This window comes from Phyllostomus discolor, chromosome 2 (genome assembly GCF_004126475.2).
Source record: "Phyllostomus discolor isolate MPI-MPIP mPhyDis1 chromosome 2, mPhyDis1.pri.v3, whole genome shotgun sequence".
Lineage (NCBI taxonomy): Eukaryota > Metazoa > Chordata > Mammalia > Chiroptera > Phyllostomidae > Phyllostomus > Phyllostomus discolor.
Window position 1 is genome coordinate 108,581,032 of NC_040904.2, and position 17,183 is coordinate 108,598,214.

The window sequence follows — 17,183 nt, forward strand, 5'->3', positions numbered from 1 at the left end:
AAGAGGCGATCCTGGAAACTTTGACTCCACATTTCTTTTCACTTTGATATCCAACACATTGAACAATGTATGAGCCATTAATAGTCAGTGCAGTTGCATTATTCTTACTTGAATCACTAAAACTTCTTCTTGTCCATCTAATCTAGTCTCCACAATCCCCAGTTCTCATTCTGAAAGCAAATAACTGCCTTCTGAAAACCATGCAATAGCTTTTATTAGAGGAGTATTTGGGGGATGTCTTCACATCCTAAACTTCCTGCTCTAAAGAACTCCACTCCACAATGAATGGGACACAGCAGCCATGTTTGTATCAGCTGATCTTACTTGCCTAAGTGGAGGTGGACATATCCTGTTTGGAGATGAGGTGAAGAAACCCTAGTCGCAGGCTGGACCCTGGAACTGAAGCGATGTACAATTGGAACACGGAAGATATGAGTGTTAAACTGAAAGGCAGAGATAAGACTAGAGAGGTGGGTATGTGTGTTCCTGAGAGGTGGAGGCCCCTTTGAGACCCAGCTGTGCTCCTCCTCTTGGGCTCTGGGTGACTTTCCTGTATCTGTTATGATCATCCTTCTAACCCTACCCTTCTTTTATTTTCTTGAGCTAATTTGATTGTGACTTTGTTACATCTAAACAAAAGAGGTTTGACTAAGCCTTTAGGATGAAGTTTAAACTTCCATGGTCTGCAGTGTTATGATCAGTAGCTTACTGTTGCCTGTATTTTACCTCTGACCTCTTAATCAGCACTGTAAATAATTCAGCTCTGATCAGTCTCCTCTACTTGGATCCTTTTAAGTCTCAGCTCCTCCAGAAGAGACCCTGACACCTCCCCACCTGTGAGGTACCCCTTTCCTGTATGCTGGGTATGCTGGAACTGCACCTGGTGGTTTCCGCTTCTACTAGACTTTATGAATAGCAAGACTAGGTCTTATTCATATTTGTAACCTGTATGTTTGTGCTATGCCCTTAAAAGATAGCAATAAATAGCAAATGGAGTAAAAGAATATATTAATAATAAAACTACACAGTGTTGATGTAAAACTAGATAATAAAACCTAAAACCTATAGCAAAGTAGTTAAGAGTATAGGATTTGGATCCCTCTGACGTCTGCTCTGGTGAAATCTGCATACATGATAGGGTTAGAGGATATTATCAACATAAACCACTGAGGACACTGGACTGGGATATTAAACTCTTAATAAGCACTTAATAACCAGCAGATACACATTATCTATTGATCCTGTATTTAGGAACTCAGTGAAACATGGTTACAACTCCTACAATTGTGAACCAGTGACTCCATTAAAGCACTGGATAATTCTATAGGCAACTATTTTCCAAGGTAAAGTTTAACTGGAATTACTTTTTTTATGAGAGGTTTGCAAGCAATGATGACAGTGAGCTCTGGTTCCATTAGGCCGTCTTTTATGTAAAAACCTATAAGGACTGAATGTGGGTCCAGGATATGGTTACTGTTTAAGAGTCTGCCTCTGAGAAGTTAGCATTTCCTTACCAACCCACATACTACAGCTGAGTGAGTAAAGACCTAACCTACGTAGTCACAGACCCAAAGACCCCATGGCTCCATGGAGGGGAGACAGTGAATTGGAAGGTAACATCGTGACCAAGGTTCTGTTTCTTAGAAGCCTCGTTGTATGTCCTGCATTGGTTTCCGAGATTGCCCCATGTTCTTACAGCTTTCCCTTTCTCCAATTAGCTTGAATGGATTTTTAGTTTTGATTCTCAAGTCAAAATATTACACCAAGATTAAGGCAGCCCAATGATACTATAGATCAGGGCAGAGAGGGTGGTTACTGAGCATCTCAGTGTGGGGAGCTGGCAGTCTGGGGAGTGAAGCAGAAAAGGTCATCCCAGACCACACCCCTCTGCTGGATCAAGGTGGCCAAACACCATGTTATGCATCAGTTGTACTGTGAGACATGGCCAATATTAGCAAGATGTTACTCTTGTAAATTCCCCAGTCTTATGAGTAGCAATTAAAGCCCCTTCCTATGAGACTCTGCAAGACCCTTCCCCTGCATGGTAGAAAAGATAGAGGGGATCATGACAGGAAAAAGGAAGAACAAAAAGAGAAGAGCCTCCCAGATGCCCAACAGAAGCACAGGAACTCCGTATGAAGTGGATACTGGAGGCTAACTCAGTGGAGAAAGCATATAGAGATATTTGGTACCATCCAGAGGATTCTGTGTTCGAGTCCCAGGTAATAGATCTGCATATACATATGAAAATCCTCATTTACTAACATTTGTAATACACCTACTATGCACCTAGTGCACAGTACATATTAACACAAGGAATGTTTTCTTTCTTCAGGAGACAAAGAAACTGGGACTAAGACCTTATATAACTTGCTCATGTTGATATGATAATGACCTACTTACAACTAGTAAGAGGTAGAGCTAGGATCAGAACCGTGGCTATCTGAATCTATAATTCAGACTTTTTCTACTAACCATGCTGGCTAGTTTGCACTAAATGACATAGATTCAAAATACAGGCATAAGAGGATATGGATTTAAGTGACTAGCAGAATGTTTTTTCTTTTGATATTAAGGCAAACATACGAGAACAAACAGCTTATGAAATCATTCTCAAGTGTTTAATTAAAATTCATATAGCATTTAACATGTATAACATTTAAACTCTTTCAGTGATTCTTATATTTTAAAATCCTTGACACGACATTTTGAGGCTAACTTCATGCTATAAATCTACAAATGAACAACGTAACAACACAAAAATGAATTCAAAGTCCATTCCAATGAAAGTTTAAAACACTTTAATTACAGATAATGTAAAGATATTTAAAAAAAAGCTACAAAATGAGCACAAAATCTTCCCTTTTGAATTTTTAATAAAATACTGCTCTGTATAAGATCTAATGAAAAATTCTAGTTACTTATAAAATAGTTATGTGAGAAAAGAAAGTAATTAAGATACATTTTATGAATTATACTTATTTATATTGTTTAAATGAACAAAATATTGAACACTTTGATGATACAGCACACTCATATACTGTGAACCAAATCCTTATGCCTATTATTCATTAGAAATGGTACAAGAAATTGGCTTCAAATTACTAAAACATCTACAGAAACTTATCCGGCAAGGACAAATTAACAGTATACCAATTGCTGAAATAATCAAGTCATGGGTGTACTGTTGAAAAAATTAATTTTTACAAGTTTATATAAAACTTTATCTATTGGAAACCAAAGTCTCCATCACAAATTGCACTTGAGATGGCTGAGTGCACTGACTGAGCAAGCAAGCCGTTGCTGCTGGTTCACTGACACAACACACAAACACACACAAAATTAGTTCTGGATTGCTGATATTCTTAACCACTAAAACTATTTTATACATGTTTTCTCTTTCTCTACAAGGACTGTGATGTCCAAGCTGTTAACTCCGCATGCAACAGTGACACTTCCACCCGCCTGCCGGCCTGGGCCTGTCGGCTGGCTGTTTCAACACTGTGGGGGGCTGGAGAGAAATGTGAACCAGATCTCAGACTTCACGATGCTCCCTTCTACAATTTTAAGCTTTATCCCGACTAAGGAAGAAAGCTCCCGCCAAAAAGATGGTTTCACTGACAAAGCTTACCAGACACACATGAACACTGCCAGTCTTGAGTACTGTCACTATCTCTAGAAAAATGATAAGGGAATTTTGGTGATTCTTTTATTTTTAAAGGTAGAGAATGCCTACCAGTGTCATTTCCCTCAAATAAATTAATTCTCCTCTACAGTAAAAACACAATTTGAAAGCAAGATGGTACTAATAAATACAGTGAGCTCAAAATGCTGGGATGCTAATGTATACAGTTGTTTTAAAAATTGCTCTGAACACTGACATGAAGCATGGTAGAATACAGAGGAGAGCTGGACAGTTCTCTCTTTAGGTGAAAATTAGACAATCACTAAGGAAAAGCAAGGTTTACCGATACAAATAGATGATTTAAAAATGAGTGAATGGAACAGACCCTGAGGTTTATCTATTACCTTGAGCTACAAAGATATGTTATAACCTGAAAATGCAGTGACTGGATATGTCTTATTTAATTGGTTTCCCTCTTCCAGCTGCCTTCTCTCTACTTCCTCCTCTTAAAAACAAGAATCTAGATAAGTTTGGAAAACCAAAGCAAATACCTGATCAGAGGAAAGGAAATAACAAAAAACCTGCATTGACTTTTTCATCCCTTCCCCAATAGTGGAAAAAAAGATCTCTTTATCTTTTTAGTTCTAAAAAAAAAAAAAAGTCTTAAATTGAAACCAAGGAACACACAGAGGTAAAATTAATTTTTCATGCAAATGAGTCTCAGATGTTTGGTCTACATGACATTGAGTCTACAAGACTTTGGTCTACATGACGTTTAAATCAATTAACATATTCTACCTGTCATTATAAAACTGACAATAAGCAGATAATATAGGAAACGTGAAAAGAAACAATGAAACTGAAAGGATAGATCTTCAAAACTCAGAGCTAAAAAAGAAAAAAGTTACTGAACAAGGACATTTAAACTGAGCTACTCTAGTTACGTGGAAACATGATGTAACCTGGGGACTCCGCTCTTCTGTGCCCTACACATCGCCCACCAGTCTCACAGAAAATCCACAGCAGGTTCAACAGTTGAACAGACATATATTTAAACTTTGGGGTGGATGAATCTGTCCCATCCAAAAAAGAAAAGTTGTAAGTTTTTCCCAAAGTGTCAATGGATCCAGTCTCCTCGAGATCATCATGAGGGAAAAACAGCCTCTGTCCCACAGGGAGGGCACATCTCCTGTGGATTTCAGGCCCACATTTAGGATAAGTCTGCAAGGGGCAAAGAATACAGACAAATGCCTGACCACTACCTAGCTGTGACAGAGCTCTCTTCTATTTTAATCTCTCTTGAATCTCGACCTTTAAAATAATATGTTTTTTTAAAAAAGAAAAGGAGGAACAAAAAGAAAACACTTTTACTGTCTATCCACATAGTATAGCTTGCTCTGTTCAAATATGGGGAACTAACCCTGTGGGTGAAGTGGCTCTGTGCTTACTGAACTTTTTCTTGGAGTTTTCAGGTGCGTGTGTCCCTTCCTCTGTGATCTAAGAAAAAATGTGGGCTGCACACAGTTCATAAAGTGGTCCCACAGAAGTGATGAGTGAGGCAATTCTTGACTGTTGGGAGTTTGTACAGTTACATAAAGGTAAAAATCTTACATACATTATGCAGAACATTACTGTCACAATTTAACTTTTTGTGTTATATTCTCATAATAGATTTTTCCTTTTAAAACAAATAGAGTTTGTGAGGCAATAAGGATGAACACTGAGAATTACCTGAGCCTTATTACTCAAGATCCCACTAGAGATAAAGAAACATTCGCAACAAGGAACTGCTGGAAACTGATGAACACGTGAATACAGGAAACAGGAAATGTCACAGAACTTGCATGACTACAACAAATGACAGATAATGAACATTTCTCTCTCACACTAAAGGCACTGCTAATATACAGACATCCTATTAACATCTAAAGAAACTCTGAAATCATCAGTTAAAGGCATCCAATTATTTCGACACCAGCATTTTTAAACACACTAGTCTAAGACTCCTGGCAGAGTTCCCAATGAGCTAAATGTAATCAGATATAAGGACCAGCTCCATATAAAAATTGTGATATCCAACTTTTTAAAAAGTATAACTTATTTCCTTAAAAATATAAGCACATCACAAAAGCTGAAGGATATATATGTATATATATGTATATATATGTATATATACACACACATACACACACACACACACACACACACACACACAAATTCAGGTCCTGGTACCACTGATAAATTTTCAAAGATTCTAAAATAATTTCAAGAGCCACAGCTTGAAAAATACACACCCACACATGACATGCAAAGACAAAATGCCAGAGTCACCGAACAGTCCAGTATAAAGCTAAAAATATGGAAATAGAATGAGAGGCATTTGTCATGTAAATAACGTACATCACAAAGTGATTGTGCTTATAAGATATAGCACACCCTGGATTTTTAAAAAAAATTTGTATTTCATCAGCCCCAGGAAGCACTCACTACACATGGACCAACGATGGAGAGCTCTTACAGATGTTTGTCAGCTCTACAAAATAATAATGCAATTTATTTTAATTAACATGATTAGTATTTTCTACTTTATTCTATTAGAATATTAATTTGTAATCACTGTACCCTGTAAATTTTGAAACTTAATTTTATTAGAAATTACCAATGCTAGTCCTTGAATAGTCTAAAAATAATTGTAATTAGTTGCTTAAATCTAGATTGCTATTATAGTTCTAAGTAATTAAATGAAATACTCTGATCAGTATTCTTAAACTGCTTTGGTACAAAATTTAGAACCAAGCAAAACTAGTGGCACGAGCACAAATGTGATTACTTCAAAGCAGGTCTAAAGGACCCTTAGAGACGACAGGACATAAATGAAAATACTTCTTACAGACATTCTCCTGACAATTCTGTTACATCATTAAAAAGAAAAATCAAATCCAAATTCAGTAAATTATACTTGAGGCCCAATTTCCATGCTCCATTTAATTATCCCTCAATGATAGTGTAAAAATGTTTATTATTATTGCAATATGATGTCTAATTCATACTTCAGAATGCTTCAAATGATGAGGCCAATAGAGTGGTACACCTTAATGCTTAATCCACTAGTATTATTTTAATACAAGATTTAATTTAGTCTTTTTAAAAATAGCTTTATTGAGGTATAATTAATGTAAAGCAAAACACACGTATTTAAGATGCACAATTTGATAGTCTTTTAAACATCATGAAAAGTGCCTGACAACTTAAAAATTTTCAATTGAAACATTATTTTAAAATAATAGCACGTTCTAATTTTTTATGAGACACAGATATGGATTTATAAAAAGGTGGGTGGAAGGGAAAGAAATTAATTTAATTCCAAGTACCAAATTCATTCAGAAGGTTTAGAAATGCCAAAATTGACAGCCAGTTTTCTTGATTTTCTTCTTGAAGAAGAGCTTGGTGCTGACTTATGGTGACACACACCACGACTTTGAGAGGCAGCTTCCACTTGAAAGGAAGGAGCAGGCTGAGTCATCTGAGAGGACTTGAAAGAAGCTGATGAACTCTCCTGTGGAATCACCTTGGTGACACTGGAAGACCCTGGCTGGCTAGTCTGAAGTGGGGTGGCTTCAGGACTGTGGGCCTCCTTATTCTCAAAGTTCTTTTTGTTTGCAACCCTTTTTTTTGTAACCTTCAAGGAATAAAAGCATCATCAATTAACAATATAGGCTAAAAAGAAAAACTAGTCAGAAAATACCATAAATCACACTACTAATATTTGTTGATCTCCGCTGACTTGTAACTTCCAGTTATGTTTCCAGACTTCAGAAATTAGAGAAATGTAGTTATGAATAAAATATTTAGAAATTCTTCATCCCTTAAATATAAAAAAATCACATTCCTGATTTTAAATCAGTTTGTGCTAGAAAAGGCTATCATTACTTGCTGCAATTATTAGAACATAAACTCAAAAGAGTGCAGGGACCAGGTCAGACGCACCATCGGCTCACCACTGGTCATAACATAAAATCTCAGCATCCAGACCTGTACTGGTACCAACTTCTAGTTGGTACTAAGTAATTCTTGAAGAAACAAATTTGTATCAATAGTCTTTGAGCATTAAAAACCTAATAATTCTATCTCTATGCCTTACCTGCAGAGGTATGAACTGACTGTGCACACCACCCACTACGGCCCCAGCCATGGGCCCCGGCCGGGCATGTGGAGTGTGATGAAAGGGCTTTCCAGAAACCGGCACTGATGGTCCCCACGGCATGGAGCCAAAGAGATGAGATGATGAAGGCATTATATTAGCTGTTAAAAATCATTGAAAATTTCTTTTTTTAGTAAAATGGTCTCATCAAATCCCTGAAATTGAAGACCTCCTTGTGCTACCATTCTTGGCTTTTTTTTAGCTTTGGCAAAGAGGCATACACTTAACTTACGATAAATCTGGCTTACAATATTCAGCCTCAGAAGCCCCTCTTAGGATTATGAACAATTTTACAGAAGTCAGCTTATCATTATGCTCTCTGGCCTATGATGGCCCAGAGAATAATACATACTGATAAGAGTTTTTGGAATACTTGTAACATTACTTTAAAAAATCATGAAAGGGTCATTGAAATTGTCCCTTGGGGGAGAAAAGGCAGGGCACAAAGAAAGAAATCTTAAGGATCTCAACTGCCCTCAATGCCAAGTTGCTTTCATAGTATTCCCAGCCTACAAAAACCCAAAAAAGCTTAAGTCTTCAAATGTGATCATTTTCATGATGTGTAGAATCTTTCTTTTCACTATTCTAATATTTTCAATTCAAGGATTTTAAAAAATTTGTATCTTGTTTCTTATTAAAAGCACACTGAACCAGGAGTTTCCAACCCCGATTTAAGGCTGTATATTCTATCACCTGGGGAGGTGATCAAGTACAGATTCCTGGGCAAAGCATCAGCCCTAACAAACCATTGCCACCCGGGCCCACAATCTGTACTGCTAACAAGCTCCACAGATGATCATGCAGTCAGTACCAGTGCAGCATTTGGGCACTACTGTATTAAACAGCACATTGCCGATGAAAACCACATGAGCTGTGTTCAAACCTTCTTTTCAGAGAGAGAGAAAGGTCGCTAGAAATGTAAGATAGTATAATTTAATTATGTAAAATTTAGCTATTTAAGAAATTTTGGATTAGGAGAATTGAAATATATTTTACTGTAATGGATTATAAATGTGCAAATTCCAGTGAGGAAAACTACACAGACTTAGAAAATTAGGTCTTGATAACACATATAAGCAACTTTGGTAGTAGTCACAAAGTAAAGAAGATTCATAGTTTTTTTAGCTATACAGAAAAACCAGATGAAACTAACTCTGCCTCAGGATTTGGAGATATTCAATCCTCACCTGGTTTCTAGCTTTGACAGCAAAATACCATTCTGATTCTTGATCTTTTATGTGTATTTCCCCCTCCTCTCTGACCTCTTTAGGTTATCTCTTTATTACCTGTACTCCTAGTTTCAAGGCAACCTGTATCTCTTTTCATTTATTGTACTAAGCATTTGGTGGCCCTTTCAATTTAGTGATGCATGTCCTTTAGTCCAGGAAGTTTTCGTATCTATTTCTCTGATACTTGTCCTCCTTCCCATGATCTCTGGTCTCTCTATCTGGAACTCCAATGAGATGGGTGTTGGATCCATGCACTGTCCCTCTAAACCGCCCTTCTTTCTACATTTTGTTCTTCTTCCTGAGATTTCCATGGCTTTGCTTGGGCTTTATCTACTGAATTTTTAAAATTCAACTCAACATTTTTATTCTTGTTCTCCAATTATGCTTTTTTTTTATACCTTCTTGTTCTTATTTTTAGGATGCAACACTGTTTTATTTCACTAAGAATATTCACAATAACTGTCTTTGATGTCTTATTTCCTACATTATCACTGTTTCCAGGTCACTTTCATTTCTCTTTGTTTTGGATTCTCTTTTAATTTTAGCTATTTTCTTTTCCTAGAATTTTCAGGATCTCTCACAGTCTTAGTATCTATTCATCTGAAAGAGCAAGACACTAAAGCAGTGATCAGAAGCAGTGTCTGTGTGAGGAGGGGGCAGGCTAGAGGACTTGAGAGCTCCCCTTCAGGATGATTGGGTATGAGCCAGGCTTTTGGCTGGGATACCCTCCAGAAGTCAGGAGGTCTTTTCTTTGGAGTTCAATGAATTTCTCCAAAGAACCATTCCCCAACTAACTTTCTCCCTGGGCTATGGCTGGCTACAGTCAGAAAAAAAGGATGGGAAAAACAAAACTTACCTTATGCTCCGTTTTCAGCCTGGCATTTCCTTTTTTACTCTGTGCTGGTATTTCCATATCTAGGGAGCCCTCTGGAGAACATACCTCCAGTCTTTTGCCTAACTGCATGGCTGTGTGGGGGTGGGATCTGGAGAGGGGGGTCCCGTCACTCTACAGACTCTGAACCCACCCCACTCTTCTAAGCCCGGGCTTCATGGGAAGCTCTGGCACTTCTGACAACGTCCAAGCTCTGAATCTCATGGGAATTGTGAGAGACAATCTACTCATCAGCTCATTTGTATCCTCTTCTACAGACACTTCAGTTTGTATTGAGTTGGCCAAAAAGTCCATAGTTTTTTCTATAAAATAAAAGACTGATTTTTCATTTTGCCCAATAAGATTATTGATTTGGATCTTTTGAGTATGTCAGCTATCTTATGCTATTGGCTTTTAGTGGGAAGAAGCCAGGGTGCTGCTAAACATCTTCTAATGCATAAGATAGCCCCACAGCAAAGAATTATTTGGCAAAAATGTCAACAGTACCAAGAAACTTCACAAACTGCTCTGACACATTCAATCAGTCACAGCACCTTCTCCATACAATGCACAAATCTTTTTTTGCTATTCAGTGGCATCTTCACCTTTCTTGAAATAATAAAGTATAATATGTCAAAAAAGTTGCTTGTTTTCTTCAATCTTCAATATTAAAATAGCCACACAAAAGTTTACCATTTTGGGTTAAGTTTTTTTTAAAGGCACGCTGATATGACAGCTGTCACAATACAATCTAACAAAACTGTTCTGAATAAAGTTAAAGGCAACTAAGGGCTACCAGAACCATCTTACAAAAAAAACCAAATGAACTTTTTGGCCAGCCCAAGAGCTTAACCCTGCTACGCTAAATTGGTTACTACCTCTTCAACTGCTTTTCTCATTACAAACTCTTTTCAAATCTCTAATTTGCTGATATTTCTTCTCTCATCTCTTTGTCCTTCTAGGTTATGCTTTAAAAATAGTCTGTGTTTTAGTTTAATGGAGTTTAGGCAAAAAGATTTTAGAGATAACTTGTTTATTCAGCATTATTAATCTCTATAATGTTTATAGTGAGGATCAGATATGTAGAACTGGAATAATACCTAGAAAATAGCAGACTCAAAAAAGTAATTTTCTGAACTTGAAATAAAGAAGTTACTGGCTTTAAAATGATAATGATTAGGATATGAAGAAGCCAATTGTCATTAGGAAAACAAATGGGTGAGAAAAGAAATGTTTAGCCCTGACCAGGTAGCTCAGTGGGTTGGAGTATCATCCCATAAATTGGATGATCACATGTTGAATCCCCAGTCAGGGCACGTGCCTAGGCTGCGGGCTTGATCCCCAGTTCGGGGTGTATGGGAGGCAACTGATAGAGGTTTCTCTTTCATATCAATGTTTCTCTCCCCCTCTCTCCCTCTTTTCCTCTCTCTGTAAAATCAATAAATATACCCTCAAGTGAGGATAAAAAAATGTTTAATGAACTTGAGATTTAGAATCATTAAATTACAAAATGTTAGTCTTAAACAGATCCTACATGCATCTAGCATAAATAAGAAAGTGGAGTCCCAAAGCAGTTACATGAGGAAATCACTAAATGGCCACAGGAAGCATGGAGCTACCTGCTTGGTAACTCAAGGCACTGCATTTGAAGGAGGCAGACAATGAGGAGAGAATATAAAGAAACACACCAGTAAGCTTAAAAACCCCTTCAACTCTTCATTTCTGTCGTCACCAAGGACAGCGTGTTTCACAACCACAGCTTCAAAGCCTGACCCGTTTTTATCCCCTTCACCTATTTTCTCCCAGCCTGTGTTTTTTTTCAATCCTCACCCATGGACATTTTTTATTGCTTTTAGAGAACGGGGAAGGGAGAGAGAAAAACATTGATGTGAGGGAGAAACATTCATCAGATCCCCACCCCCACATGCACCTGACCAAGGATAGAACTCACAATCTAGGCATGTGCCCTGACCAGGAATCCAACTGCCAGCCTTTTGGTTTATGGGAGGAAGCTCCAACTGAGCCACACAGGAAGGCCTCCCCATCTTTGTTTTCAATGTCTAACTTAAACCCAAATTCATCTGTTGGCAGCTACTACGGACTATGGGGCTACCCAGAACAGAGTGCCGCCCTATTTTAGCCACACTAGAAGCTGGAGGAGGACAATGATGTTGCTAGGTGAATCTGTAGGCTCTGGTTTCAGACTAACATCTCACAATGCCTTATTACATTCCCTAAACACCTAAATTTTTTTGTTTATTCAAATTGATGCATCTTAAAAGAACTTCCTAAAAATAGTAACTTAATAACAAATGTTTAGAAAAGCAAAATATCTTACCAGTAGGTTGGGGGAAAACTGGAGGAATGGTTCCAGGTGGTACAGCAGGAGCATAATTTGCAAATATTGGTGGAGGCAAAGGGAAACTCACTCCTAAAGAGCCCTACGGAAGTATTTAAAAGTTATGACAGTGCAACAAAGACATCTATAGGAATTAATTAAAAATGTATTAGAGAAGATCATGAACAGTTCTCACCAACTGTTGTAAAGCAAAAAGTGCAGCTTTTTCCTTGGCTTCATTTTCAGAATGGCACTGTGGCCCATGTACCAGTAAGCCATTAGATAACTTTACCTGGCAAACTGTCATTGTCTGAAAAGAGAGAATGTGAATGTCTATGAAGCTATCTGTCTAAGAAGCCGACTTCCTCCCACAAAGCTTAGTCTAAACAAATAGAGTAACTTCATCTGACATCCTGTAAAAAATAAAAATAAAAATTCAAGAATTCAAAAGAGGACTATTTAAGTTTTGGGTTAGCATGCAAAAACTTTCAAATTGTTGCCTTATGTTCCAGTGTTTACAAAATAAAATGCTTTCTAAGCTAGTTGAAGGATCAAGCATCCTAATGCAAATGAAAGTCAGAAAAACTGTTTTCTTTATACCAAGGGTTGGGAAACTAGGACTTCTACTTGCTTTTGTAAACAAGGTTTTATTGGAACACAGCTGAGACCATTCTTTAATGTATCATCTGTGGTTGTTTTCATACTGTAACTGCAGAGTTGAGTGGTTGTGATAAAGAGCACATGGCCTTCAAAGGCTACACTTACTCTTTGGACCTTTACAGAAAAAATTTGCTGACCCCTGCCATTACATAATCTTCCAAAGAGGCAATATTGCACTAATATGAATTAATTGCCAAAATCTAAAAGACTCAGAGGTACTGGTTTTATATTCACATTTAAATTATAACTCTTTACATTACACTTGTTTCCCTTTAAAAAAAAGAATTCTTTTAAAAAAATCTCCTTTTTCAAAAGGTAGCAGAGTTTAATCCTGCTTTCTGTTTTAGGCAAGAATGTACTAAGAACTTACATGTAAAAAAGAATAAAACAATCTTTCTTGTGGCTAGTGGTCCTCCAGGTGCAGTCTGGGGACCCTGAGGCTCCCTGAGACCCTTTAGAGATCCTTGAGGTCACAAGTATTTTCACCATAGTATTAAGACGCTATTTGCCCTTTCACTCTCATTTTCCACAAGTATATGGAGGACAGAAACTTCACTGATATAGTTTCAGATTCTATATTACAAGAAATTTTTAAGAAACAATGTTTTACTGTAGTATCAAAGAATATCCTCAATTATATAAAAAGACTATAAAATTTATCTCCCTGTTTCAACTACCTACTGTGTAAGGCCAGGTTTTCTTCATATATTTCAACCAAAAAAACATATCACAAGAGATTGATAGTAAAAGGAGGTATGAAAATCTAGCTTCTCTTAAGCTAGACATGGAAAAAATGTGCAAAAATGTAAAGCAAGGCCTCATACTAATTTTTTTGGAAAAATTATTTTTAAATAAACAAATATTTATTTTAGTTTTAATTTCTAATACACTAAATAGATATAACAAGTAAACATAAGTACTTCGGGGTTCCTCCCAAATTCAGGGAGATTCTAAGATCAGAAAGTGTGAACCAAGATGCTTGAGACCAAAATCCCTAGCTCTACCATTTAAAGAATCTGGCCAAGCTCCCTGCTGCCTAGGTCCCTCTGCCAGACTCCCTGGGGGCTCTGGTTCTGCATAAATGGAACAGCCAGAGTGACAAGTATATGTATATACTGCTGATAAAGTAAAAAAAGTCAGCCCCATTAGACTCCTAGACAAAGATTTTCATCAATTTACTTAAGCTTAGTGTTAAAGAACTTCTATAAATGAAACAGTAGTATACTATACCTGTGGTGTTCTAAGAAAGGAGAAATCTGGTTGTGGCATTCCAACAAGGGAACAAATTCTAGAAAGTTCAGTTACAGGTGTGGACATAGGAGGAATCTGGCTAGAAGCAGGCCAACACACATTGTCTACAGACCGAACATGGTGGTACTCACTAGCACTGTGAGGCTTGTTTACATAAGATGCTGCCGAAAAAGAGAACAGGACATACCCATATTAAATGATATCTCAAACGATGTAATTATTACAGGGTTTCATAAAATAAAAGCAAAAATTTGTTTTGCTCAAAAAAAGTGAAAAGAGGAATCTCTCCCAAGAAGCAAATATAAGAATTATTTAGTACTGCCTAAAATTAGTAAAAATTCAATAATGACTTTTTTTAGGTGATTGAAATTGATTAATGATACATAATTAAAATAAAAAATTTAAAAAACAGTAAGTAGCTGATAGACAAAAATGAACTTCTTGAGAGATTAATGATTACATAGTTATGTTACAGGCAAAATTTAAATAAGCAAATGGCTCTCTTGAGGTCACTCTGGCTTCAGTCCTCTCAAAATTTCATCTTACGTTCTGAGACACAATAAATGAACGCTTTTGTTGCTTCAAATGAAGCTTCTTAAATTTTTTTCTGAAATTAAGTCGTTGAAGTGCTTTCATATAGAAAATTATTTAAAAGTTCTTAAAGTTCACATTTTTCATGATCAATTAACTCACTAATAGAATAAGAACATACCCCCTTAAAAAATGATTCTAAGCCTCTTAACTAAGAAACGGTTAAGTGGCCTGCCCGGAGTCACAGATCTCATCAGTTCTGCAACATGGGCTGGATTCTAAGCTTTTGACTCTAAGGTGTATGATTTTTTTTCACTACACTAAAATAAAGTAAAAGTTATTTGTTTTTGACTGTAGAACCATCTCTATCTAATTTTGTTTTTAAGTTTTTATTTTGTCCTATTTCAAGAGCATGTCTGTCACTATGATAATTAATTTCCTAATAGTTATTGAAATTTTTAGTTAATTATTTATCCCAATATTCACTGTAGTATAAATGAAGGAAGGCTTCAATTTTGTTCCATATTTTGCTCCTTAATAAACAGATCTGCTTACTTCAAAATGTTTTTTACCTCTCTGAAAAACTTCTGTCCCCATCTACTTTTACATTATTGATTCTTCCAGGTAGCCTTTTGCAGACAATGACATAGACAAAATACTAAAGTACAGGGGCCCTACAGAGGCACGGGGCAATGATGGATAGCCACTGAAATCCAGCTATGTGCCAAATGTTGTGCTATAGGTTTCACAGATTTCAGGTGTCTGCCTCCATTAATTATTTTAAATTGATTTTATAGTTCTTTCATTTTTATGTTGGTCAAATTATTTTAACATAATGCTAATATTAATTTTTGGCACTACAATGTGTCAGACCTAGTTTTAATGGTTTTATAGATGTCATATAATTACCACAACAGTCACCTGAAATTTTATTTTCAGTTTGTAAACAGGAAAAAAGAAGTTCAGAAAAGTCAAGTGATATATTTAAGTTACATAGTCATTTTTAAATTACTGGGGAAAAAAAGCTAGAATGTGAAAACCTTTCCAGGTTTGGGATCTACAGAATGAGTATCTGTAATAGGACAATTTAAGTGTTCACAAGAAGACATTTAGGAACTATATACATACATATATATATATATACTGGTTACAGAGTTAATATATAAATGACAAAAACATGAAAATTAAATTCTTATGTGTTACTTTCAATAACAGTCTTTAAAAAATAACAGTAGGATTTTAAGGGACAGATCGACAGCAATACAATCATAGTAGGGGATTTTAACACCCCACTGTCATCAATGGACAGATCTTATAGACAAAAAGCCAACAAGGACACACTGACCTTAAATGACACACTCAATCAGATAGCTTTAATTGATATTTACAGAACATGTTATCCTAAAATAGCAGGATATACATTCTTCTCAAGTGCAAATAAAACATTCTCAAAGACAGACCACATGTTAGGTCACAAAATAAGTCTTAAATTCAAAAACATTAAAATCATATCAAGCATCTTCTCAGATTTCAATGGCATGAAACTAGAAATCAACTACAATTAAAACTGAAATACAATCAAATACATGGAGGCTAAATAGCATGTTATTAAAAAATGAATAAGTAATCAATTGAGAACAAGAATAACATAAAAAATTACCCGGAAACAAATAAACTGAACAAAAAACAACCCAAAATCTTTGGGACACAGTGAAAGCAGGACTGAGAATGAAGTTCATAGCATAACAGGCCTATCTCAATAAGTTAAGAAAAACCTACAAGAATCTACGCATACACCTAAAAGAACTAGAAAAAGAGTAAGAAAGCCTAGAGTGAGTAGAAGGAAGGAAATAATAAAGATTGAGGCAGATAGAAATGACACAGAGACTAAAAGAACAATATAAAAGATCAGTGGAACCACGAGCTGGTTCTTTGAAAAGATAAACAAGATTGAAAAACCTTTACCCAGACTTATCAAGAAAAAAAAAGAGAGGACCCAAACAAATAAAATCAGAAATGAAGAGAAGTAAAAACTGACATCACAGAAATACAAAGGACTGTAAGAAAATACTATGAACAACTATATGCCACCAAATTGGGACAACCTGGGCAAAATGGATAAATCCTAGAAACATACAGTCTTCCAACACAGATCAGGAAGAATCAGAAAACCTGAATAGACAGATTACAATCAATGAAATTAAAGCAGTAATCAAAAAACTTCCAGCAAACAAAAGTCCTGGAACAGATGGTACCACAGGCAAATTTTACCAAACATTCAAAGAACACCTCTCCTTCTCAAACTATTCCAAAAAAGTCAAGAGGATGGAAGATTTCCTAGCCTTTTTACAGGGTTGCCATTATCTTAATTCCAAAACCAAATAAAGACACTAAAAAGAAAGAAAAGTATAGAACAATTATCCCTGATGAATACAGATGCTCAAGTCCTCAACAAAATATTAGCAAAGCGGAACCGG

The 17,183-nt window shown here is 36.3% G+C and overlaps 1 protein-coding gene across 1 annotated transcript in view; it reads right to left on the reverse strand.

The window, feature by feature from the left end:
- Window positions 1–2,604: 2,604 nt before the first annotated feature.
- Window positions 2,605–17,183, reverse strand: part of XRN1 (5'-3' exoribonuclease 1) — a 158,772-nt gene continuing 144,193 nt past the window's right edge. The window contains exons 38-42 of the mRNA XM_028504430.2: window positions 14,155–14,336; window positions 12,461–12,574; window positions 12,265–12,367; window positions 7,767–7,927; window positions 2,605–7,304 (exon numbers count right to left, since the gene is read on the reverse strand). Coding sequence (XP_028360231.1) covers window positions 7,002–7,304; window positions 7,767–7,927; window positions 12,265–12,367; window positions 12,461–12,574; window positions 14,155–14,336 — 863 coding nt within the window. The 3' untranslated portion in view covers window positions 2,605–7,001. The remainder of the gene's footprint in view (window positions 7,305–7,766; window positions 7,928–12,264; window positions 12,368–12,460; window positions 12,575–14,154; window positions 14,337–17,183) is intronic.